The following is a 26,841-nucleotide window of genomic DNA, read 5'->3' on the forward strand; positions in this document are numbered from 1 at the left end:
TTTTTTTTTTTTTTTTTTTAAGTATTTTATAAACAGAAATAGTTTCCAACACAATGCACAATTCAACTAATACAGAAAACGAAAGAAAATAAATCTATATTCATTCATTAGTCATGACAAAAGAACAATTATTTATTTTTAACATAAATAAAATAGTTGAACCAATAAAATAAAATAAAATAGCAAACTCCTTCTCATTTCCCCATTTTAATTTAGTCTAAAATACAAATGGCTTTCATGATCAATTCCTTTAAAAGACTTTTAATCAGTGCCATTCAACCCAAAAAAAGAGTTTATTTGTGCAAAGTCTGAACTCCAAACCACATCTTTTTGCAGACAGAGGATTGTCTGCAGAGCTCGACATTAAAAAGACCCAGGCAAATCTTTGACGATTAGAAATTGGATTCATTGCTCAGTCCGACAATATGAAAGAGGCCGTTCAGCCTTTATTATGGAATATTGTATCCAGGAAAACATTGTGGTACTTTTTGGGTATTTTAATTGTACCCATGTGTCTTGAGGTAGATGGTATTCCTGTGTACTTGTGTTGTGCAGCTTGTGTCAGATGTTGTACTCCTGTGAACTCCTGTGTGGTACTCCTAAGTGGTACTCCTGTGAACTCTTATGTGTACTCCTGTGAACTCTTATGTGTACTCCTGTGAACTCTTATGTGTACTCCTGTGAACTCCTATGTGGTACTCCTAAGTGGTACTCCTGTGAACTCTTATGTGTACTCCTGTGAACTCTTATGTGTACTCCTGTGAACTCCTGTGTGGTACTCCTAAGTGGTACTCCTGTGAACTCTTATGTGTACTCCTGTGAACTCTTATGTGTACTCCTGTGAACTCCTGTGTGGTACTCCTAAGTGGTACTCCTGTGAACTCTTATGTGTACTCCTGTGAACTCTTATGTGTACTCCTGTGAACTCCTGTGTGGTACTCCTGTGAACTCTTATGTGTACTCCTAAGTGGTACTCCTGTGAACTCCTATGTGAACTCCTGTGAACTCCTATGTGGTACTCCTGTGAACTCCTGTGTGGTACTCCTAAGTGGTACTCCTGTGAACTCTTATGTGTACTCCTGTGAACTCCTGTGTGGTACTCCTGTGAACTCTTATGTGTACTCCTAAGTGGTACTCCTGTGAACTCCTATGTGTACTCCTGTGAACTCTTATGTGTACTCCTGTGAACTCCTGTGTGGTACTCCTAAGTGGTACTCCTGTGAACTCTTATGTGTACTCCTGTGAACTCTTATGTGTACTCCTGTGAACTCCTGTGTGGTACTCCTGTGAACTCTTATGTGAACTCCTGTGAACTCCTATGTGGTACTCCTGTGAACTCCTATGTGGTACTCCTGTGAACTCTTATGTGGTACTCCTGTATGTGGTACTCTGGTGAACTCCTATGTGGTACTCCTGTATGTGGTACTCCTGTGCACTAGCTGTGATAGTGGCGTGGTACTCACTGGCTGTCCTCGGTGGGTGTGTCGCTCTCTGGAGACTCCCCCTGCACAGAGCCACTGTCCCGGCGCCTGGTCTCCTCTCGGGCCCTGCGTCTGCGCTCTCTCTCCACCTCCTCTGCGTCCTCCACGCTCCTCTGGGTCGTCAGTCTGTGCAGAGGCAGGACAAAACAGGGTCAGGAGGAGCACAAAGCCTATAAAAACATCTTATCGGACTAGTATTTGATTATTTATATCTGAAAATAAAATAATATAGTTAATTAATAATAACTTTAATTCTTTTTATATTCTAGGGAAACAACTTGGAGTGTACTGTTTAAAATGAATTGCAATCTCATTAGAGCTGGGGCCCCTGAATTTTAAATGGCAAAAGAAGAAAGTATTAAGTATTATTATATGTTCCTCACAAACCTTTTGGTACATTGATAATATTCACATAGATTCATTTTGAGCTTTAGAACGTTTAGATTTTGTGAAACTGGGGTGGACCGCCCAATCACAGCCAATCAGAGCACTGCTTTCGGCTCTTACTTCTTAAAATGTCTTTAGGCAGTCAGCCATTTTGAAATAAATCATGAAAAATAATCACCAATAAATGTAAGTAAACAAATCTAAATGAGAAACAACTATATGTATATTATATAATTACAGAAAAATTGAGGTTAGCATTAGCTATAAGAAAATGTAATAATTTCACAAGGCATTTCAAAACCTTGATAGACTTACCAAACTAGGCCATTAGCAAACCAAATTGTGTTACTGCTTACTATTTGTTATGGCGACCCCTGGAGAAAAATGCTAACAGGAACAAAGCATTAATCCAGTCCATTAGCTTTGACTGTTAGCTATTAGCCAAAAATAGTGCGATTTTAAAAGGACAATTAGGAAAGTTTGACTGTGGAGAAAGTGCGTAGGTGTGGTGGGTTAGTAACATCTGCCTCACTAAAGAAGAGAAGCTAATGTTTATGTCGAGTGTAAACAGCATGTGCGTCTCCTACTTATGACATCACTGCATCCACGTCAAACATGAGCGATCTTTATTTATACTGACAAACAATGTAGAAACACAACAATGAGGGTGGCATTATACATGAAAGCTTTCAGAAGAACATGAAACTATATTCTGGACTATACTACAAATCCTTCAATACATGCTACGAATATGAGCAAAGAGGATATAATCACATATTTAAGCTTATTTAAATGTGATTTTAACATTTTATCATTTGATATCATTCTATTTTGGCTACGTTTTTTTACTTTTCATTTTTTTTTTTACCTTACTCTAAAATGAAGAGGAAGATAAGGGCCCCATAAGCATCTTTCTTCTTCAGAAAAAGTACTGGTCATCGAATTTCATTTAAGCTTAAAACTGTATTATGTCTCTTAGATGAGGTACTTTTGGACAAGTAAATTTTTCTCATTTGAAAACATGAAAAATGTCAATATCTTAAGAGCCCTGGTCGACCTGAACTATAGACAGTCACATGACGTTTGTTTGTTGTTAGTGACCGACCAGAGGAAAGCTTCAGCATCACCTAAGTGTTTACATCGTTTACCATGAGGTCAAGAGGTCAAAGGCTTCCGTCACCCATTTCTAAGGAGCTTACAAGAGTTACAAACTGGGCCCTGGTGGTGTATAGACAACACAAGCCTCTTAACGTCTAACATCTATTAATAACTTTACCTAGACGTGTCACTGGACCCTGCAGAGAGGTCCAGTGTAGAACGGCTTCAATGCAATGTCCAGATCCTAGTAAGTCCAGTATTTAAAAAGAAAAGCTAAACCTTTACTAACATGTCCCTTTACACACAATCACACTACACTTCTTGCCTGTGTTGCATCTCTGAGACGTGTGCCTACAGTCCAATTCTTATACTACTTATAATACTTATACTACAATGAATATGTAAGCAGCACTAACGGAAGTAGCAGTAACCCACAGTAGTAGTAACCACAGAAGTAGTAGTAGTAGTAGTAGTAGTAGTAGTAGTAGTAGTAGTAGTAGTAGGAGTAGTAGTAGTAACCTCAGTAGTACTAACCACAGTAGTAGTAGGAGTAATCACAGTAGTAGAGTAGTAGTAGTAACTGCTGTCGCAGTAATTTATGTAGTAAAAACTGCAGTAGTAGTAGTGACCTCAGTAGTAGAAGTTCTAACCACAGTATCAGTAGTAGTAGTAGTAGTAAACGCAGTAGTAACCTCAGTAGTAGTAGAAGTAACCACAGTAGTAGTAACTGCAGTAATAGTAGTAGTAATATTAACCACAGTAGTAGTAGTAGTAGTAGTAGTAGTAACTGCAGTCGTAGTAACCTCAGTAAAATTAACAGTAGTCAATAATAAAGGTAATAGTTGCAGTAGTCATAAATACAGTGATGGCAGTAATAGTTATAATTACTGATGTAGTAGAAGTAGTCAAAGTAGCAGCAGTAGAGAGAAAGACGTAGTAAGAACTGCAGTAGTAGTTGTAGTAACCACAGTAGTATCAGTCATATTTGTAGTAGCGATTACTATAGTGTTTTGTCCCTTTTTGGATAAAATTTCCCACTTCTATTCCCGGTGCCTGGAGGATGGATGAGCTCCATATGTGGACTGAAGTATCCTGTTACTACGACACCCCTGAAGGTCCCATCTGCTCTGCCTCCTCTCTCCTCTCTCCCCAGGACTGGCCTCGACGTAGGTGGGACGAGCCGTGACCTCTGACCCCCAGCACAGATAAAGCTTTCATCCAGCAGTAACAAGCAGCAGCTTCACTCTGACTCAGCAACAAACAAAGTTTGATCGTTTTGGCTCTAAGATTTCTTTTGGTCAAATTTCACAAAGTTCTGACATTTTTACCAGCAATTAACTGGTTTTCTTGTTCTGCCACAGTGAAAACATAAAACTGAGTCTGTGTCATGCTTTTGATATGACACTGACGTCACACATGATGTTTCTTATTAATGCGTTCATTATAGTCACAGCTTTAGTGGATTAAACTTCTCAAGCTCGTTCCCGGCCCCGTGTAAAAGCAGGGCCGGCCCAGTGTAAAAGCAGGCCCGGCCCCGTGTAAAAGCAGACCCGGCCCCGTGTAAAAGCAGGCCCGGCCCAGTGTAAAAGCAGGCCCGGCCCCGTGTAAAAGCAGGCCAGGCTCCGTGTAAAAGCAGACCCGGCCCCGTGTAAAAGCAGGCCCGGCCCCGTGTAAAAGCAGGCCCGGCTCCGTGTAAAAGCAGGCCCGGCCCCGTGTAAAAGCAGGCCCGGCCCCGTGTAAAAGCAGGCCCGGCCCCGTGTAAAAGCAGGCCCGGCCCCGTGTAAAAGCAGACCCCGCCCCGTGTAAAAGCAGGCCCGGCCCAGTGTAAAAGCAGGCCCGGCCCCGTGTAAAAGCAGGCCAGGCTCCGTGTAAAAGCAGACCCGGCCCCGTGTAAAAGCAGGCCCGGCCCCGTGTAAAAGCAGGCCCGGCTCCGTGTAAAAGCAGGCCCGGCCCCGTGTAAAAGCAGGCCCGGCCCCGTGTAAAAGCAGGCCCGGCTCCGTGTAAAAGCAGGCCCGGCCCCGTGTAAAAGCAGACCCGGCCCCGTGTAAAAGCAGGCCAGGCCCCGTGTAAAAGCAGGCCCGGCCCCGTGTAAAAGCAGGCCCGGCCCCGTGTAAAAGCAGGCCCGGCCCCGTGTAAAAGCAGGCCCGGCCCCGTGTAAAAGCAGGCCCGGCCCCGTGTAAAAGCAGGCCCGGCCCCGTTTTAGACAAATGAGTAAAATGGAAATAGAAACAAATTAGGCTAAAATATGACTACTTTAACACAGTCATGCAACAAATCCTTTTCTATCCCAGATAAATACATTCAGTTGTTTTCTCTGTTATTTGTTAGTATTTATTCATAAGTGAAAAGGGAATTTGTGAACTTTATATAAATGTGGACCTGGCTTTGGATTTTAAAATCTAAATATTGGTATCGGCAAGTATCGGCTATTAGCAACAGCAGCAAGCGAAAATAAAATCCATATGAGCCCCTCCCTGTACAAAAACAGATGTGGGTTGTATTCATATATGTATATTCAAGTACATTTACCTGAGTAACTGAATACAATTGATTTAAAAGTGACAAAAGCTTTATGTTGACAAAATTAAAGATTTGCAGTTGATTTGTCTTGCACCGCTCCTTCAGATATGATTATGAAGACCAGATTTCAAACCATAAATCAGATGTTATGTCCAGAAAAATCTTTGGCTACTCTCCAGCCTCAGTATAAAAGTTCTTGTACTGACAACACATTCGAAACATCAAAAAGCCAGTTCAAATCTATGACAAACTGTCAGAAAATGCCCTCATTCATCCTCTCCCAAACCATTCCTTTTAGATGATGGAAAATGTCAAAAGGTCACGGAAAGCTGAGGAGGAACATTCCCGAAGATACTAAGAAGATCCCTGTACGTTTTGGGCTTTAAACAGGAGCAGATGTGTCGCAACAAACAGCATTGCTCGGGAAATCCACTGCTTTAGAACTGAAAATGGAGTTATTGTTTTAGCGGATAATAACAACACAATGCTATCAGTGACTTCCTGTGTCTGTGTGTGTCCTTCCTGTGGGGCGGGTCAGGTGATCCAACAGGAAGTGAAGCGGAGGAAGTAGGTGGCGAGGCCTGGATACAGCTGGACCGCGAGCTGGACGCAGGTCACATGGGTTTTTCGACAGTGACGATGACCAAAAGGTGCATGGGTCAAATGTGGATGAAGAGTCAGGACAGAGTGTGCAATAGAAGGTGTCTCGTGACAGTCAAGGTTATACAGATTCATTTAAATGTTATTAGTAATACTTGTTGAGGTTGTATGAAGGATCGGCGCAAAAAGTCCATTTAAAGTATCGATTTGTTAGTATTGATACCATAAATGAGAACAACTGGCATCGGAAGTAGATGATTTTAAGAACTGAACATTTGTACTGAAGTAGAAGTACAAAAATACTACTCAATTAAGTTCTAGTTCTTTTTACTTTTTTACACAACTCTAATGATTGAATTAATCACATATTCTCTGAGATTTGACCAATCAGAGCAGGCGATGCAGTGTTGTTATGTGTGTAAAGGAGCGGCCATGCGTTGGGACGATTGGGAGATTTTAAATGTAGCTAAAGGTACATTTTACCGTCGCCATAGGAACACGTGTCTTCTGATGATGATGCTGATGAGACGACCTCTCAGTTCCATCTCCAGATCTTAGTTTGAACCTTCGCTGGAGGATTTTACATGTGGTTTTGTTTTGATGGGGAAACTGTGGTACCCAGACACCTCCTTACTGTGAGGTGAGAGTGCTTACCCCTCTGTAATGGTGCCACCTACACTCAAGTGAAATGAGTAACGTTCCTCCCCTGAATACAGGCACATATCGTGTTTACAATGATCGAAAGGGAAAATAATTCAGGTCTTGACGATTGGCCAAAATACAATACAAAACAATACAATAAACTTTATTGTCCCTTTGAGGACATTTGTCTTGCTTTAGTGCCTTAAATAATAAGTCACACTCGCAGAAGAACCACAATTAACAAAGCACAGTTTCAGTTCTAGGCGGGCTAAGTTTGTTGCCTTGCAGAACCATCAAATAAAATTAGGAATGTGCACATGGAGGCGACAAAGTGTATTTTATAATAATCGTTTTTACATGTTGCACTGTCCAATATCTGTAACAATACTTGAATATAAAGCCAGATATAAGATCATTATGTCCACACAGAGAGAAAAAACTTTTTGGAGGGAATCTACCTCATATTTAGACTTATTGTGTGTATTTTAACATTGATTAAAACAGCAAAAGTTATTTTATTTCCTCTGTCGGCCAAAAAAGACAAATGACAATGAAGAATCTTGAATCTCGACGTTAACAGCTTTGTCGTCCTGGCGATTTGACCATGTATTTGAAGTATGTTGGTGCAGCAGATAGTGTGGTGAAAGACTCCTCTGCCCTCATTCCTCCTCCTCCTCATTCCTCCTCCTCATTCCTCCTCCTCCTCCTCCTCCTCCTCCTCCTCCTCCTCCTCCTCCTCCTCCTCCTCCTCATTCCTCCTCCTCCTCCTCCTCCTCCTCCTCCTCCTCCTCCTCCTCCTCCTCCTCTTCTCTGTCATCCTTGGCTCTGGGACAAAACTCTGATTCAAACTAAAATGACTCATGGTTTAAAGTACCAGGCTTAGCTCTGTTTCCTCTGGATCCTCCTGGTTTAAGGGCTGTATTTTATCCAAACCATTCCACTCACTCGTGTCATCTCATCACGGCACAAATCATCGTTGTCTGGACTTTCTCAGGGTTGTTTTTCCTGTACCGATTACTGCAAATAGTGAGGTGGAAAGTTACTTCTTTCTACTGCTACTACATTCAACACTACAGAGATTTGATACTGAAAACGTGATGAAACATTCAAGAAAGGTCAACTTAGGAAAGTATAGATTAACAATAATAGTAGGTCGAGGTGTGGGCTAAAAATGGGACTTGGACTTGAAGATGTTTTCCTCTTTGTCTTTACAGTTGATGGTTTGATGAACTGTTTAAGTGTTTAATTTTATAGGAACTTTTTTAAATATATAACAATACACAAAAATCATATAAATTGCAAAAAAAATCTAAGATATATTTGGTTATTATTAGTAATAGTAGAATTAGGCCTAATACTAATGGAGTATGATATTTTTAAGCAAAAGGCTGAACCAACAAACTTAGCAAAACACTTTAGCATTAGCTGCTTCCTGTTTATCGACGCGCGGCACTCGCATCCAAACACGTTATATTTCTAGGGCACAATGCATCCAACTCTACCCAAACCCAATGTATTGCGTAAAGAAGTGTGAAAATGCAGCGTAGTGGAGCCAGAACCTGGTAATTAACAGATATCTTTATGAATCACTGGGCCAGTCTAAACGTGGCCAAACACTTTTAGTTTTACTGCTTGTACTACTCATCATGAAGCAGGCGATCAGTTGATTTGCAGTACTTTTCACATTTTTATTTGGCTCTGTAGTGGCAATGCAAGTTTCTTTTGTTCGACTAAAAAAACCAGGAACAAGATGTGGCATGTTACACTTCCCGAGCGTTCTAGGATGACAAAAGTGCCCTTAAGCTCCCGTGTTGACGTTAGCATATGGCACAAACGGCTCACCTGTGAAGCTAACCAGACGTATTAGACTCACAGAGACATAACGTGAGAGGGAATTTAAACACACATTGTGACAGTAATTTGACACAATGGAAGCAAAGCAGGAAAAAAACGGTTCAGGGACACAGACGATGAGGTCACTTCTTGAATGATATTATATTCGGTTGGCTTTGGAGGCGGGCCCAGTGTCCAGACTCAAAGAATATGCAGTATCCAAGTTATGGAAAGGTTGAGGTGTGAAAAGACAGAATTTGTCAAGAAAAAAGTCTGTCGAGATTTGAAGAGCTCTCATTTCAAAACAGATGAAATGAAGTTAGAAGTAGATTTGTGTAAGATGCTGGAAGAAAGTGGCCCAAGAAGCAAAGGGATACAAGTGTAGACGTACTGTAAGGTGACATGTGAAGTACAACAGTATGTAGGGTGACCAGACGTCCATTTTGACCTGGGACAGTCCCAGTTTTGCACCCTGTGTCCCATGTCCCAGCACATGTGTCCAAAACCATTGATTTGTTCCAGTTGTCCCGGTTTTAGACCACTTTGTGACCAGTTGTGACAGTAAAGAGGGGGATATAATGTTGTTTCTTTTGCCAAAATAGAAAAGTCTAGCATTTAGAATAACTAGAATATGAAAAAACAATTACACATTAAAAGCACCTTTTCTGTGATTGAATTGTTCTCTGAAAACGAACATGCCTTGAAACTGCACCAAAGATATAAATAATGGGTCACGAAGACTAATCGGTAAAGTTGTCTTTTCAAAGTAAAAGTTAGAGTCCTGATCTCCTTTACAGTGTCTCAGCAAGACAAAACTTGGGGGTGATACAATGGCTAAAACATGTTAATCGATTAATCGCAACTAATCGATTTTTGAGATAAACAAATTTATTATCGAAGAATCATGATCTGGACTATGCACAAAACTCAATCAAGATGTTCTCAAGCGACATTACTTAAGCTTTATCTGGGTAATAATATTTGTTGTAAATTTCACATTCAGTCTGTGAGAATGAAATAAATAAAGTCACCCAAAAGTGAGAGCTTTAGTTCTAAATTTGCAACACTTGCTAATCCCTCAGGGCTGTCGGCCTTTAATCGTTCAGTCGATTAATCGGCCGATGGAATTTTAGTCTTCCAAAAGTTGCATTAGTCAACTAGTTCTTTTATTTAGATCATAATATGGGACAAAAGTGTGTTACTGAGTACGTTAAAGAATTGGGAGTGAAACATGAGTTTAATCTGCCTTTTTTACATATAAATACACCATTTCCAAGTTATCTTTTGAGCGCAATATGTGTCATTTTGTGCCAGCTTCACGCTAACGTCTCGCCAAATCGACCAAGTATTTCTTTAGCCGACTGCAGCCCGACTTTATACACTTCATAGACACTTAAACAAGAGGAGAAATGTAATATCACATCCAATACAGTTCATGTTCTTTCCTAAAAATATACAATTGTAATAATAAGCTTCACATCAAGAGTGCAAAAACAAGAAACTATTAATCCCACAATATTCTTAGGCATTTGGAGAATTTCTTAACCACAATTATCCTGTGCAAAAATATCCCTTATGGCCTCAGCTGGTGGTCCGAGCACGTCTGTTTCCGCAATTAGTCAAACTCAAAGCAAAACATGTACGTCATCTCATCACATCATTAAAAATCTTAGTGAAGACTATTTCCACAACAAAGAGGATGAAAGGAAGCGATGCACCTGGCTCCAGACCACCTCAGCCACGCGTCATCACACAACGTTGTTTTAGCGATGTGAAAAGGGGGGATCTGCTGCTGGGAAGTGTGTACAAATACACCCAAGTATTACGATTTCAGCTCGTCTTTTGTCAGCGCGCACACGTTGTCATTGACTGGATGGTTTTGGTTGAGTGATGTAGTAATTGCACGGTTTGGGGGATGATGTCACTCGCTGATGTGTTGGAGCACGTTCAGAGATCACAAAATGTCAGGTTTTCAGTCAGAAAAAAACACAAAAAGCTAGGAGTATGACGGAATGTGCAGTGGTGACAATTTGAGCTCAGGATAATGAAAAGACTGTAGCGTGTACTTTGCTTTCAAATTTAAAGAGCGTGTGACAGGTTTTTATGATTTTTGTGTGTGTGTTGATAATGGTTGTGAATATAAATGATAGTTTTAAACCTGTCAAGTTGCAGTTTGTAATGAAAAGTTGAAAGTAATGCTCCAAAACATATTGATGACAACATTCTGGGAAATTCTATCCAAACTTTGTCATAGTTTACAAAGAAAAAACACATTTTTCTGACCTTTTAAACTCAGGATGTCTTAAGGCGCTGGTACAGCTGGCAGCCCGGTGTAAACGCTCTCTCTTCTTTCTCACACTTATTGTGCTTTATCTCCTATATTTTGTAAATATAGTTAGTATATTTTTTCTATTTTACTGTACGATAGGGACACGCGCTGGAATTGTTTTTTAATTCAACTGTTTTTGACTTTTTTCGGCTGGATTTGAGCGTTTTTCGTTGCGTTCGTTGTGTTGTTGTGACGTGAGCTAGCTCCGAGCGAGCCCACCAGCCCCCCCCCCCGCGCCCTCCGGCCGCGCTAAAGTACGGCGTGTCGTCGGTACACGTTTATATACACGTTTATATGAAAGAGGAACTTCACGAACGATCGGGACCGGGACACGCACTGGAATCGCTTTAAATTAACTTGTTTTGACTTGATTGAGCTGGATTGAGTGTTTTCGTCGTGTCGTGGCGCAGTGTCTTGGCTCCGCCCCCCCCCCCGGCTCCGGCCCCGCCCCCCGGCCGGCGCCGTACCGCGTTTACACAAAGGAAGAACTCATGAAACTGCGGAGAACAGTCGTCTTACCCGGAGATCGTCACGTTATCCCGGCGGACATCCTAAGGAAAACGCAATGAAGCAGACGGGCTGGACGTAAACTCCGAGAAGAGAGGGACAAACAGGAAGTTGGTTCCCGCCGTAGTCATGGGTAACGTGAGGTCCCTTCAAAATAAAATGACGAAAATAGCGAGCCTCATGCGGTCCCAGAGGACTTATAGGGACAGCAGCGTCTTGATTTTCACAGAGACCTGGTTAACAGCAGACATGCCAGACTCTATTGTAGGTTTGGACAATTTTCATCTGCTGCGGGCGGACAGAACAAGAGAATCCGGGAAGAAAAGAGGTGGAGGTCTGGCGGTGTATGTGAACACGAGCTGGCCCAAACCCGAACACTGCACAGTGAAGGAGCAGCTATGTAACGGGGATATTGAACTATTGGCTATTGGCATGAGGCCATATTATCTGCCCCGGGAGTTCTCACATGTGATTTTGATCGCAGTCTATGTGGCCCCGTCTGCCAATGCTGAAGATGCTTGTGAAGCACTGCTCTCCTGCACTTGTAGGCTGCAAACACAGCATCCACAGGCTCTCTTCCTCATCTCTGGTGACTTTAACCACGCTTCTCCCTCTTCTGTTCTACCAACATACACCCAGTATGTTACCTGCCCCACCAGAGACAATAGAACATTGGACTTGTTTTTTGCCAATACCAAGGAGGCTTATTCTTCTTCCCCCCTCCCTCCCCTGGGCAGCTCGGACCACAACCTTGTACATCTGAGGCCTGTGTATGAACCCATCGTGCGCAGGCAGCCTGTGGTGTCCCGTGAGGTGAGGATGTGGTCTGCTGAGAGCGAGGAGGCTCTGAGGGACTGCTTCAGCACCACTGTCTGGACTGAGCTTTATGACCCACATGGGGAGGACATCAACACCATCACAGAGTGCATCACGGACTACATCAACTTCTGTTTTGAGAACATTATTCCCTCCCGGATGGTGCAGTGTTTTCCAAACAACAAGCCATGGATTAACCGTGAACTGAAGGCTCTGTTGAAGGAGAAGAAGAGAGCCTTCAGGTCAGGGAACAAGGAGGAGCTGAGGACTGTGCAGAAGGAGCTGAGGAGGAAGATCAGGCAGGCTGAGGCCGGCTACAAGAGGAGGATGGAGGAGCAGCTGCACCTAAAGAACATTCAGGGAGTGTGGAGGAGCCTGAAAACCATCTCGGGCTTCAAAATCCCCCCTGCCCAGACAGAGGGGGATCTACAGTGGGTGAATGATTTAAATGCTCACTTCTTGAGGTTTGATCGGTCACCCGCCCCTCCCCCTGCACAGCTGCATGCTCCCTCTTCCACAGATGGACAATGCCCTGCATCTGTTCCTCTTCGCTTATCTGCCCCGGACCATCAGCTCCCCACTTCGCCTGGACTCACCCATCCCCCCAGCACACGGTCCCCCTGCCAACCACTGACTGTCACAGCAGCACAGGTGAGGAGTGAGCTGAAGAGGATTAAAGTGAGGAAGGCAGCAGGACCTGACGGCATCAGCCCCAGGCTCCTTAAGTCCTGCGCAGATGAACTGTGTGGAGTTATGGAGCATGTCTTCAACATGAGCCTGAAGCTGAGGGTGGTACCACAGGTCTGGAAGACCTCCTGTCTGGTACCTGTGCCCAAGACACCGCGCGCCAAAGACCTCAACAGCTTCAGGCCAGTGGCTCTCACTGTGTGGTGGTGAGAGAGAGAGCGGTGCAGCAGGGAGATGACGGCGTCCTCCACTCCGATGCCAGACCGATATGCAAACTGCAGCGGGTCCATGGCTGAGCTCACGGTGGAGCGGAGGTGGTCCAGGACTAGCCGCTCCAGTGTCTTCATCAGACATGACACGGACAGCTGTGTCCTGCAGAAGTTCTCTGACAACTCTGCCATCATCGGACTCATCACGGACGACGATGACGCGGAGTACAGAGGACTGGCGCAGGACTTTGTGGACTGGTGTCAGCGGAACCACCTCCTCATCAACGCGGGGAAGACCAAGGAGATGGTGGTGGATTTCCGCAGACGCCACTCCACTGCCCCCTCACCAGTGAACATCCAGGGAAGGGACATTGAGAGAGTGGACTCATACAAGTACCTGGGTGTTCATCTGAACCACAAACTGGACTGGACTCATAACACAGAGGCACTGTACAGGAAGAGCCAGAGTCGGCTCTACCTCCTGAGGAGACTCAGGTCTTTTGGAGTGACAGGGCCACTCCTGAAGACCTTCTACGACTCTGTGGTGGCATCGGCCCTCCTGTACGGTGTGGCCTGCTGGAGCAGCAGCATCACAGAGAGGGAGAGGAAGAGGCTGGACAGAGTCATCAAGAAGTCCAGCTCCGTCCTGGGCTGTGCTCTGGACTCGGTGCAGGAGGTGGGGGACAGGAGGGTCCTGGCTAGATTCACATCTATGCTGGACCATGAGTGTCACCCCCTGCAGGACACTCTGTCCGCTCTGGAGAGCAGCTTCAGTGAGAGACTGATCCACCCTCGCTGTGTGAAGGAAAGGTTCCGTAGGTCTTTCCTTCCTGCTGCTGTCAGACTTTATAACAAAAACTGTTAGTACTGAACACTCGCAATACTGACCTAACCTAATACTGATGTGCAATTCTGTCATATGTGCAATTGCTGTTGGAATTCATGTGCAATTCATGTGCAATTACTGTGAAATTCATGTGCAATCTATGTGCTGTCGTGACACATATTCATGTGCAATTACTGTCGTGATCACATGCAATGGTATTTATTTATTTGTCTATGGGAGTTTTTATTTATTTATAGGAGATCTTCTACTGAAAGTGTTTTTCAGACTTCCTATAAGTGATCTGTTCTTCTGTATCTACCTCTGTATCTACCTGCGTTGCACCAATGAAATTTCCCCATGTCGGACAATAAAGGAATATCTTATCTTATCTTATCTTATCTTATGACCAAATGCTGCAACAAACATTTTTCGTCGGCCTTCATGCATCCAGATGAATTACCACAGTTGTACTTTTGACTGCAATTTTGAAAACGTCTCTATCTTTACGTATAAACTTCATTCAAACATTTAGGTGTTAAACGGACCCTAAACGCACCTCACAGAATGATTCCCTGTGTTGTTCCCCCGTCTGTGACCTCTGCTCTGTCACATGTCAGTAAATAACACTCCTTTAAACAGAAGCTGTTCTCTTGTGCTTTGCAGGAGATTTGCTCCGGTTTAGAATGTGCTCAAATATGTTGCATTTATTCCATTACAGGGGTTTGTATTGCAGTTCTACAACATTTACTGTGAGCTGTTTGTTTCCATGGAGATAGAAACATTTGAAGCCATTCTGGGGAACAGTCCAAGTAAAAGCATCTCCATGGAGACAAGCGGGTGGCAGACCAGGTTACATTGTGCACTTAATAATAAATACAAACTTTTGGCTTTTGACTGATCAATTTGAGATTTTGGAGAGTTGTAGGTGAAATAGAAATAGTGTATTTAACCCTGAAGTCAAGTGGGACCAAAACACGTCATTTAAAATTCTGATTTAGTTTGCAGCGCACTTTATAAACACCTCCACCTAATATTTGAGAGAAGAATAAAAAACAAATGCATAACTACAGGGATTTGGCCATTAAAAGGCTGTATAATTTGTTGTTGTCAGGGACAGTTTATTACCTAAATAACTGCAGCATTTACAAATTTGAATTGCAAAGAAAAAAAAGTGCAAATTGTACAAAATGTGACTGAAAAATTTGCTTTGCATTTGGATTAACAGATAAGAAATAAGGAAATGGGTTAAAACCACAGTTTATCTGATATAACATGTAACCATTCAGCCCAACGCAATAGCTGAGCCTGGTTACATCGTAATATAACTTAAATCAACACTTCACAAGGATTTATCTATATTTCTTAATGTTTAAGGCAAAAAATGGGCTAAAAAAATCAACTGCAGTTCATCGAATGGCCAACATTCGCATCTACAATGAAGAAAGCCTCAAATTGTGCACATTGTGGCATATTTAGAGCACTTTTGTTCTCGTGTTGGTCAAACTTGCATTAGGCAAGAATGTCGGTGAAGCGTTTGAAGTTTTGGAAACAGAAAATATACTTTGGAAAATGGACTGGTTATTTATAACTGTTTCCGTGCGGAGTGTGACGGAAATATGAATACTGAGGAAAACCATGAAAACACTGCAGGAAAGTGGGATGACCTGACAGTGTGATTAATCCTGTTTGAAAAAAAGCAGCAATGATGTCATACCAGACAGCTCCTGATTACAGGTTCTGAAAATGACATAATTGCCTCTGATGCCAGACGTTAAGGAGACTTTTATGAACCGTCCTGTAATGCTACAGATCCAGTGTCAGTCATTTCTCATTCAGTCTGATACATTTTTAATTGTGAACTCTACAGCCAAATCTCTGCCAGTAAAAACAGGTGGTTTGGAGCCGAGTTCAGACTTTGGAGGAGATTTTTATTGTTTTAATGGCAGTGATTAAAAGTCTGTTGTTTATGTTCAGGGATATTAATATTGAAAGTCCTTTTTATTTGTTTCTACAAGGACGAATAAAATCAAAAATGAAAGAGGAGAGAATGTAATGCTGTTGTAATTAGAGGTCAAAATGTTAAGGATACATGCATTAAATAAATCAGAAACTGAAACTGAAAAGGGTTGATACTTCAAGAAGACAGAAGTTATGGAGTCGCTAACACTGAAAAGCAGAGACAACTTTTGTGGACTGCTCTTCCTCGTCCACAAGCCGGACAAACACTCAACGCTTTCAAGAGCACGGACCCTGTGTCTGATCCTAAAATATAACACGTGGACAGTTGGTAATTAGGCTAGTTAAAACTGTGCAATAATAGGTAAACTAGCATTAGCATTCGCTGCTAACGACCTGAAACAAAGAACTCAGCCTCAGTCCACTGGTCCCTCCTGACCACAGTCATACATTTCTGGACAATCAGGGTCTTTGGGGATGTTACTGGAGAATAAGCCTTTGTTTGTTTGTTTGTTTTCCTCCTGAAGATGGCAGCAGCAGTGACATCACTTCAGGCCCATAAATAGAACGTAAACTCAATATTCAAATGTTGTATAACTCCAAAACAACATTTGTGATATGATGAATTGTTTGGTGTCTCTCCCAGCTCTTTTCTGGACTGTAAACAGATGTAAAAAGAGCCTCATGCACAGAGGCGTTTTGAGAGACACTAGAGACATAAGGTTTTCACTGGAACATGTACAAATGAAACAAAAGTCATAAGATTCCCCAACAACAGTCCAGTGTTTTCATCCATCTCCTTCATCACTTTCCATTGGAGCTGAGCGTTCTGTCCCAGTGCAGCCGACCTGGGGAGGGGTGTGTGGGAGGGGGGGAGGGTCTGCATTCCTCAGCCAGCCTTTATCTGGCCCATCATAAACAGTGAGGACAGGCACACATGTGTGGGAGATGCAGAGGGCAAAGGTCGCAGCGATGAGGAGCAGGTATACAGGACACAGCTCTGGGGGGCTGTTTGTACCAGGGCGAGGATTATCAGGAGGAAATCTGCTTCATGTCAGAGATGAGACGCTTGACAAACAGGTTTTCTGCCACGACAACGTTTAAGAATCAGTGCAATGTATTTTAAAGGAGAAATATATGCGACATCGACTTTAATGAGCGTTATACTTTGTTAGAACGCCGTTTCCTCGTCATTAGTGTACTCAAAGTTGTATTCTGATTGGTTCCTGCATGTTTGAGTTAATCCTGTGTTGTCCTGTAACTGAGGCTCCAGTGCTCAGACAATTCCTGTTTCCATCTGCCCCCTAGCCCCGCCCACATCCCTGTTCTTAGTGTGATTATTTGCAAAAAATATGACTTTGAGTGACACATGTTTGGCTCTAAAATGTCACGTAGCAACTTTTCAAACATAAAAACATGTTAAATGATAATCTGCTGCTTTTTGCTTATCTGCTCTGTGGTTTTGATGCTTGATGTTTCTGTTACTAAGTCGTTTTAGATCTGTATTACAGTTTACAATGAGCAAAATGTAAAATAATGATCTGCTTGAGTTCAAGTTCAGCATTGAGTACCAGAGGAAACAGCATAATAAGTCTCCTTTAACATGAATCCGATAGAGAAGAATGACACAAAACATTAGAGAATCTTTGTCATTGTTGTTTACTTTATTTACTGTATTTGAGACTTTTCTTATTTGAATTTGCAAAAACAGTGGTTATATTTACAGTCAAACCAAAGATCATTAACTGGTTTCTGGAGTTATCAGATTATTATCAGATTATTGCAAAAACAAAAATGTTAAAGAGTTGTTTTAAAATAAACTGTGCTTTGTCTTCCAAATACAAAAGTTACTCTAAAAAGCCATGAATCAACTGGTTTTGATGATAGTTCAGCTCTGGTTCGTGTATTCACTCTCAGTAAAGGAAGTTTGGCACTTTCAGCATTACTTTGTAAAGTGACATCATGCGTCCCCTTGAAAACAATACTTGGCACAACACTTATTGTTACAGAGTGAACTAAGGAGCTGTTTGGATTAAGTTCACAGCCAAGATCCCGGGGAAATGAAGGAGCACTTTGTCAGCCCTTTATTGTGATCTAATTGCCTTCTAATGACAGCGAGAGGAAAGTGCTGATGCTTCAGAAGACAACGTGTCCTTCTGTCCCGTGTGCTGCCGTCCTCGTGTAACCCAAAGCCCCATCAAAGTTTAAAGTGTGTTAAAAACCAGTGTGAACTCATTTCTGAGCCTGTTCCTAATTAGAAAAAACACTTATAAAACAGCCGGGAACAAATAGAGTTGTTTAAAAGCCGAAACGGATAATTTACAAGAACTGGTTTGGATAATCGGACTTAATAAAAAAAGGAAAAACAATAAAGTAATCCTGAAAGTTCTGAAAATTATATGAAGCACTTGATATGGAGCCTTTTGTTAGGGCTTTCTTCTACTTCTACTTTCTTCTACCAGTATTCTATATTCTTTTGTTGTTTAAATATTATTTCATGGGATAAAATAAGGTTTAGAATTTCAGTTTTTTAGATAGATCGATCAATAAATGACTATAGACAAAATACTTCATATCCTTGGTCTTTAGCCTATTACCTTATGGTTAAGGTACATTTTGTTCTCCTCATCGGAACAATAACCGTCCTTCACTGCCGCTGGAGCAGTGCTAACTTGTCTTAGATACATGTAAAGGTGCATTATGTCACTTTTCACGTGGTGGTTCAGCCATCATATTTCCACATTGTGACATTAAATACATATATCTCCATGGAGACAAGGAGGCGACACCTCAAAGCAAAATTACAGGTTAGATCTAGAGTAGAGTAGAGTCTAGAGTAGTAGATCTGAGAGTTACCAAACGCCATAAAACACCAAAGAAGAAGAAGAATGCATGTTTTTTAATATACTTTTGAGCAATAAATAATAATAATAATATTGCTGATATGAGTGATAGTTTAATGCCCTAATATGGAACAGGGACATTTTAATAGCTCTGCTTGTGATTCTATTTGAGTAAAACCCCCATAATATATGAATCCCGGTGGTGGTGAGAATTCTTAGGTGGAATTTGCTGTTTAACTGTCAGATTACGGTTCATTCTTATCCACATAAAACTCCAAACTGACACAATCTTCTCTGTCAGCAGAAACAAACAAACGTGAAATAAAAAAAGTTGGTGCCATGATTCAACGCCAAAGATGTGATTAATATGACAAGTTTATGGAGCCAAATAATCCCAAACTTATAATGACAAGGTTCAACATGTGTGCATTTCTATTTTGGACATGTATTTTAACAACAGTAAATCAACCTAAATATTGTTATAGCATGAGCAGAATGACACGGTCCAGTCCTACAAACTAGTGCAGAGTATTGGACAAACAACGATGAAATGATATTCGCAATACATGAATTCCCGAGAATGACGCAATTGTGCTATTTCCCTGGGCGACTGGGTGACTGGGCGACTGGGCGACTGGGTGACTTAGTGAGTGAGTGACTGGGTGACTGGGTGACTGGGCGACTGAGTGAGTGAGTGACTGGGTGACTGGGCGACTGGGTGACTTAGTGAGTGAGTGACTGGGTGACTGGGTGACTGGGCGACTGAGTGAGTGAGTGACTGGGTGACTGGGCGACTGGGTGACTTAGTGAGTGAGTGACTGGGTGACTGGGTGACTGGGTGACTGGGCGACTGAGTGAGTGAGTGACTGGGTGACTGGGCGACTGGGTGACTTAGTGAGTGAGTGACTGGGGGACTGGGCGACTGGGTGACTGAGCGTGAGTGTGATATGGCTCTGAGCAGTGTCTCGGAGTCACACGCGTCATGCAGTGTTTGGGCAGTGATGTCATGTTCTCCCTCGGGCCGGTGCCATCTGCTGAGTGGACTGAATCAGAGCCTCTTCCAGCTGTTATCTGTCCCATAACTCAGCGTGAGTCACCACAAAGTTTACATCTCAGCCCGATGACAAGTCCGTATGTGTTTGGACCGATCGACAAGTCACTGGTTACAAAGAAGACGAGACGAAGTGAGGTTCTGTCAAGTGAAGCGACTGTTTATTCACTTTTGAATCATCGATGACAGACTTTTGCAATCGTTCAGTTAAAGGTGTGTAAGAGACACTGATGAGCACCACGATGACGATATTCAGACAATATTATGTCCATTCAACAGAAATGTATTAAAACATATCTGTAAATGTGTTAGGTGAGGTTTAATTATCAGACAAATGTGAAATGTCTGTAAAAATGTATCATAAAAGTGCAGAAATATCACCTTCTACCCGTATTTGAAAGTTTACAGCATCACTTTTTATCAGATCTTTGCTATAAACAAAAGATTTAATATCAAAAGTTTGCCTATCTTTAGATCAACATTCACAATCTTATCTAAATGTCGATATATTGTTCACCTCCATATTGTTTGCCTTAATGAGTTTTCATTAAGGCAAAATCCTGATTTTTAGGTTGACCCCACAATAGTTTTATTACTTACATTTCTACCATTAAAATTCTCAATTGTTGCTTATATTTTGTTATAAAGACTAACTAGTTAAATGTAGGTCACAATTCATGTTTTGTTCAACATTTGCCTCCACAGTAGTGCATTAAACTTCAGTAAATCAAGTACACGTGTTTTTTTAATGCTTGAAACATAATATGATGGTGTCTTTAAACAGCTCTACTCGGACTAACCACAGCTATAGTTTATAATGTATTCTCTCTCCGTCCTTATCCGTGATTTACAAAGTATCAGTCTTTGTAATCCGACATATTCTGCACAGAAGGTCGAGTGATAAGCTTTCATCTGCGTCTATTGTGGACATGCCAGAGGTTCCTTTGAGTTCACAGCACTTTTCAATCCTTCATAAACACACAACATCCATTATAAACTGTAGAAAAGTCCGTCCTTTGTCCATTATTCACAGGGAAATGCTACAGTTGTCGGGGAAGCTGTGGATGTCAAGTGGTTCATCATGTGTTTTGGCATTATATTCATATTTACAAGACTCAGGATGACACAATATACAATTTTACTCTCAAGATTATTGTTATTATTATTATTGAGTGATTTGATTTCATTCTTTCACAAGTTCAGCCTCATGAATTTGAGCTTTCTGAATGAAAAAGTAATAATATTGTCACATAAACAAGTATTTAAACCATTTTTTTTGTAGAATATATTCAATGGACATATACAAATACTCCGTGTTTTTTCCTTCGATTCTCACAGTGATTGTTCTCGAATTCTTACGATTATATTGTGACCTGAATAAGTAATTATAAGTATTGATTAACCAACTAATCTTGACCTCTCTACACTGAGCTGAGATTAATGAGGCGCTGCAGTGTCAACAGAGACATTCTATTTGGTTTTAAAACAAAAGTATCTCGGATGTAAAACTCATGCCAATGAAAACGATAGATGGATACCTGCAATTTCAAGGAGATGGATGACAGGACTGGACTGAAATAACAGGACATTTAGAAAGTGGAACGATTCAACTTTTGCAGTGATTTGAAAATGGACAAAGTTACCGGAGACTGGGACAAATGGGAGAAAAATGAGTTTCTAGCGATTGTCTTTTTGCTTTCTGTCTTGTTCTTTTAGTTTTTATCGTGTCTTGTATTTTAGAAAAACAAAAACAACAAAAAGAAAATGTAAAAAAGAAAAGAAAAAAAGGCCTTAAGACAGGACGTGCAGACACCCACAAAGCAAAAGCCGACCCCCGTCTCCTCCTCAGACCTTGGGCCGGGGTCGTGACACCGTTTCCTCCCTGGGCCAGAGACAAGGCCCCGAGCAAAACTGGGCCCCAAGTAAAACTGCTTGAAAATCAATGTTTGGGCCTTTCTAGTGACTCCAGTTTCACTACTACATCCACAGCCAGGACTGACCCGGGACAGAGCCAGGAAACAAAAACATGGCAGAACATGTTTCAATTAGAAGCGAGGTACTCATTATGTCTTTTATAGTATATTAAAAATGTAGCCATATCTTAAAGGTGCACTACGTAACTTTTCTGTTGGAAGTCCGTCACCTGCTTGCATTTTGTTTAAAGCTAAAAATACCTGCATACTTGCTGTGACCGGGCTCTCCTATCTACAGATCTGACCTGTGTTTTGGCCTATTTGTTTGTCTCGTTTCCATGGATAGATGAATTAAAGCAACACTTTGTAACTTTCTGGAGGTCAATTTCATGAAAATAGAAAGCAAAACCACACTTCAGAACATGGAGACGGATACATTTTATGCCCTTTTGTAGAATATTATAACCAAAGGAACAACATTTCCATGGAATCAAGCAGGACAAGGCTCCTCCTCTAGTATGAGTCAGGTTTGTGGAGATGCAAGCTTTCTCATAGTAAGGACATATGTTTTTCTATGTTTTTCAGTGCAATGAAAACAACTGAGATGAAAAAATGTATATATTTTAGTCTATTTTATATATTCATTTATTTTTTGCTAAACAGTAAAGTACTGGGGCTTTAAAAGTACCATACTGTGGAACATTCCAGGCAAAGCAATAACGTATCCATGGAAACAAGCAGTTGACGAACCCTCCACCAGAAAAGTTACATAGTTTACGTTTAAATAGCCAAGACTAATGAAAAATAGGACTAAACTCAGATTTAAGTAAGAGAGTCTAAACCAGGACTAACACCAGACTTAACCAGGGTACGTGGACTACAGTTTGAGAATCACAAGACAATAGCAGTTTGCTGTCATATATTATCATTCTTCAACAAAAGAGATTAGATTAGAACCAAATGTGTTGTGAATGTTGCTTCTTTTATCATTAATAGATGTTGAAACTAAGCCTGCTCCAATCTGGACCAAATCTGCCCTAAAACCCCAAATGACCCAAAACAGTGGCATTAATCCTGAGGTGTTTTTACCTCCACCAGAGCAAACAGGACCCAACAACAACGCCATAGAAACGACATGTGTTGACATATTGATGCTTCAAGTAAAGAAAGAGCAGCCCAAACATAGAGGGATTAGGCTGGGTTTTGTTACTTTAATCACTCAATGTTGTTTTCCAAAGAGTCATGTATGTGGTTGTTAGAGCTGAAATATGTATCTGTAGTATATAACATTTAAGTAACATTTTCACAATAACTATAGCGACTAACACTTAATAATACCTAATAATAATGAAAATAAATAAACAATAAAACAGGCTTTATGACAACTTGAATTAATACTCCAACCAAACCCTTTAATTAAGTATTAACTAAGTCATTTTTAATAAACTATTTGTTCATTATGAATTAGGTCTTTGTTCACTTTTTAATAACTATACTTTATACTACCCATAATAAAACAGGAACAAAGACTTAATTCACAAAGAACAAATAGTTTATTGAATGATCTACGCTTAGTGACTACTTAATTAAAACTCTAACGCTTAACCTTTAATAAGTAATTCATATTTTTGTTTTAATCACCATAAATTAAGTCTTTGTTCGTGCTATACGGTGTAGTTATTAATCATAAATTGGTACCTTTAAAAAACAAAAACAAATTCTAGGTTAAATCAAGGTTAAACTCAAACTAAACCTAACGAAAGTCAGGTTCAAACCAGGTCTGAACCATGACTAAACCAGTACACATGTTACTTCAAATGCTACTTCAATATACCAGAAGTAGAATTCTAAATATAAAAGAAATAAATGTATGTTAAGTCATTACTAATCCTGTTTCTATTCCTACACCTTTGTTCATATTGTACTGTATAGAAAATACTCTGCCACACACAAAAACACAATGTGGACAGTTTAAAGGTGACCAGTTGCATCCAGACAAACAGAAGGCACTCACTTCAGCAGGTTCTGCAGCCCCACTTTGCTGGAGTTCCTTCTCACCAAAGCGTGGGACATTTTGCCGCTCGGTCGTCAGTTAGTCGCTCGTCTTCTGGTAAAACCTTTCCAAAAAAAAAGAAAAGGTCCCGGCACAGGATAGTTCTCTGCTCTCCTCTTGTCTTTTGTGTTCCTCCCTTTTGCAGTGCTTGTTGGGAATGTCACTCTTGCTTCGGGTCACTCCCCCTTTTTCTCTCTACGGGAGGCTGGGTTCTGGAACTCCCCCCTCCTACCCCCTACCCCCACCCCTCTGCGTGTCCTCCATGTGGTTTTCATTGAAGAGCTGTCTCACAAATCCCTCCTCTTTTTCCATTTTTTTAAACTTTTTGAGTCATGTGGTCGACCCAAAGGGGGGGATGAAATAAGATACCCCTCCTCAAACAAGAAGGAAGGAGGGGAAAAAAGGAAAACTACTACGGCTCAGAGCACGCCGCCTGTACAAAGACATGTTAATCTCCAAGAAGATTAGCAACGTGGAGCGCAGTAGCGGTGTTAAGCATGTTGTGTCCGTGCAGAGCGCTAGACAGTGCTAAGCAACCCGAGATGTCATTGTTCTAACGCTCACATGTGAGAAGATGTGAGGGGGAGTGTTCAGTGAACGTAGAATAGTAAATTGAAAGTAAAATTGCATAGTTTTGATCAGGAAATAAAACATAGAACAATAACAAGACATAGAGGGAATACGTACATTTTACATACTCCACTTGCTCTATTTTGTCCTTTATGTTTGTCTCATGCGTTTTTTTCCTTCTGCCAAAAAGTGTCCATTTGTTGTGTTTATGGCAGGAGTTTTGAGGCCCAGATGTCTGAAGTCAAGCGGGATATCATTGTCTTTGTTTTTTTTTATGTGTTTTCATTATACCAAAAGGGTAACACTTTATAATAACTACATCTGAATTTGCCTTAACAAAGCATGAACAAAGACTTAATTCATACTGAACATATAGTTTATTAAGCATGATTCTGGCTTAGTATGTACTTAATTATGGAAAAAATCTGAAAAACATTTAATGCCTTTATCATTGACCAAAATGTACAACACATATATATATATATATATATATATATATATATACATACATATATATATATATATATATATATGTATGTATGTATGTATATATATATATATATATATATATATACACAAATAAAAAATATGATAAAAATAAATGAATAAATAATAAAATATAAACTATGATAAAATAAGGGCATACATAAAATAATGTTAAATAATAACACTTCACTAATACACATTTACACTAGTTTTCTCAAACTACAATTGAAAACAAAACATGACAGCAAAAGCTAAAAAAGTCATTGATTTGTGTGAAATATAAAAGAAAATAAAAATAAAATAAACGTTTGAAAACATAGTGGAAAATGTAACCAAATACATATTATACAATGTATTGTGTAACACTTTCTAATAACTACACTTTTAATGGTTTTAATAAAGCATGAACAAATGCTCAATTCATAATGAACAACTAGGTTTGTGTTAATTCAATTGTTGTGCATGCTTTAGTAATACTTATTAAGGTGTAGTTATTATGTACATTACTACCATTAGATGTTTCAGAGGCACATTCACATTGCATTTAGTTTCATTTGTTTTATTCCAGAAGGCTAACATTGCACCTTTCACTATAAATGCCACATGTGAACACCTGAAGTGCTACAGCGGCTCACTTGGTTCCTCCTGTGGAGCCTTGACTCCTGGGGCAGATCAGATTTGGTCTATGGCCCTTTTAGTGGTATCTCACTAACGGAGCATTTAGAGCCAATATGGTGTTAATTAGTCTGAAGAACCATAACAGACATTCTTTAAGCCCCTCGGTACAATCCTCTCAGATAATATCACCTCATGCTGTGCCTCTGACAACAAGCTATTGTATTACTGATTAACTACATAGTAAACCAATACAGATTTATGTTTGGAATGTTGTTTAAAGGAGACACATTCAATAAAATCAACTCGAATGAGCTTTCAACCTTGTCATAACAGAGTTTCCTCATCATTACTTAGTAGTATTAGTAGTATTTTTGATTGATTCTTGCATGTTTGAGTTTTATCCTGTTTTGTCCTGCACCTGAGGCTGGAGCGCTCAGAAAATTCCTTTTTTCACCTACCGCCTATCCCCGCCCACATCCCACTACTTACCAGTGATTATTTGAAATTGAATTAAGACAGAACGACACAGATAGGACAGTAAAATGTCACGCAGCCACATTTCAAAAATCAAAAACATGTAAATGACATTCCGCTGCTTGTTGTCACTATAAAGAGGCGGGGCTTAGCAGTTCTGCAGTTTTCAACAGGAAGTCAATCAAACCATTTCTATTACTGTCGTTTTAGACCAATATTGCAGTTTACGGGGAACAATATGTAAAATGAGGATCTGCTTATGTTGAAGATACTATAATATGTCTCCTTTAAGTTTGACCAGAGCTGTTAATGTTAATGTTAATGTTAATGTTAATATTATTAAAGCTAAAGAAAAACCGCATGTATTTGATTCTACTTCTCACAGAACCCCAAACTTGGAATAACTAAACAGCTTTTGTGAAATGTACTTGGTGTGATAATAATTGTTGTAATAAATATAAATTAAATAAGTGCAGTTTGTGTAGAAAAATGGAGTGATATGTTGAAAATGACAAAAAGTACAGCAGTTTAAAATCACTAAATAATGAAATATGAAGTGTCTGTGAGTGAGTTTCTAAAATAACAACCAAAATTAAATGTTTACATTAAAATCCCAACATTTACACAGCATGATAGTGACCGCACAAATGTTTTATTGAGTGTTATGAATAAACACCATAAAACGCATATGAGATTTGAATTACATCCTGAAAACATATCTTTAAAATCCAATCCCCACCAGCTCCTTCGTGAAAATATTGTTGGAAAATCCAGAGCTTATCATTGTAGCTGCACTTTACAAGCAATAAAACAACAGTTACTAGTGTCACGTTGCTCAGAAATTCCATAGACCCAATATTTTCCGCGTTATTAGTCTGCCTCATATATTTGAACATTTCTTCTGCAAAGCACAAACCACGGCTTTCAGGACCACTTGTTTTT

The 26,841-nt window shown here is 40.5% G+C and overlaps 1 protein-coding gene across 2 annotated transcripts in view; it reads right to left on the bottom strand.

Annotated features, from left to right (window-relative positions):
* lsp1a (lymphocyte specific protein 1 a) overlaps positions 1 to 23,944 on the bottom strand; it is a 47,915-nt gene extending 23,971 nt beyond the window's left edge. For both annotated transcript variants that reach the window (XM_072434704.1, XM_072434703.1), the window contains exons 1-2: positions 23,713 to 23,944; positions 1,464 to 1,607 (exon numbers count right to left, since the gene is read on the bottom strand). In XM_072434704.1, the coding sequence (XP_072290805.1) occupies positions 1,464 to 1,607; positions 23,713 to 23,771 (203 nt within the window). In that variant the 5' untranslated portion in view covers positions 23,772 to 23,944. The remainder of the gene's footprint in view (positions 1 to 1,463; positions 1,608 to 23,712) is intronic.
* Between the last annotated feature and the right edge of the window lie 2,897 nt (positions 23,945 to 26,841).

This window comes from Eucyclogobius newberryi, unplaced genomic scaffold (assembly GCF_026437365.1).
Source record: "Eucyclogobius newberryi isolate DKJ021-1_F unplaced genomic scaffold, fEucNew1.0.hap1 SCAF_7, whole genome shotgun sequence".
Taxonomy (NCBI): domain Eukaryota; kingdom Metazoa; phylum Chordata; class Actinopteri; order Gobiiformes; family Gobiidae; genus Eucyclogobius; species Eucyclogobius newberryi.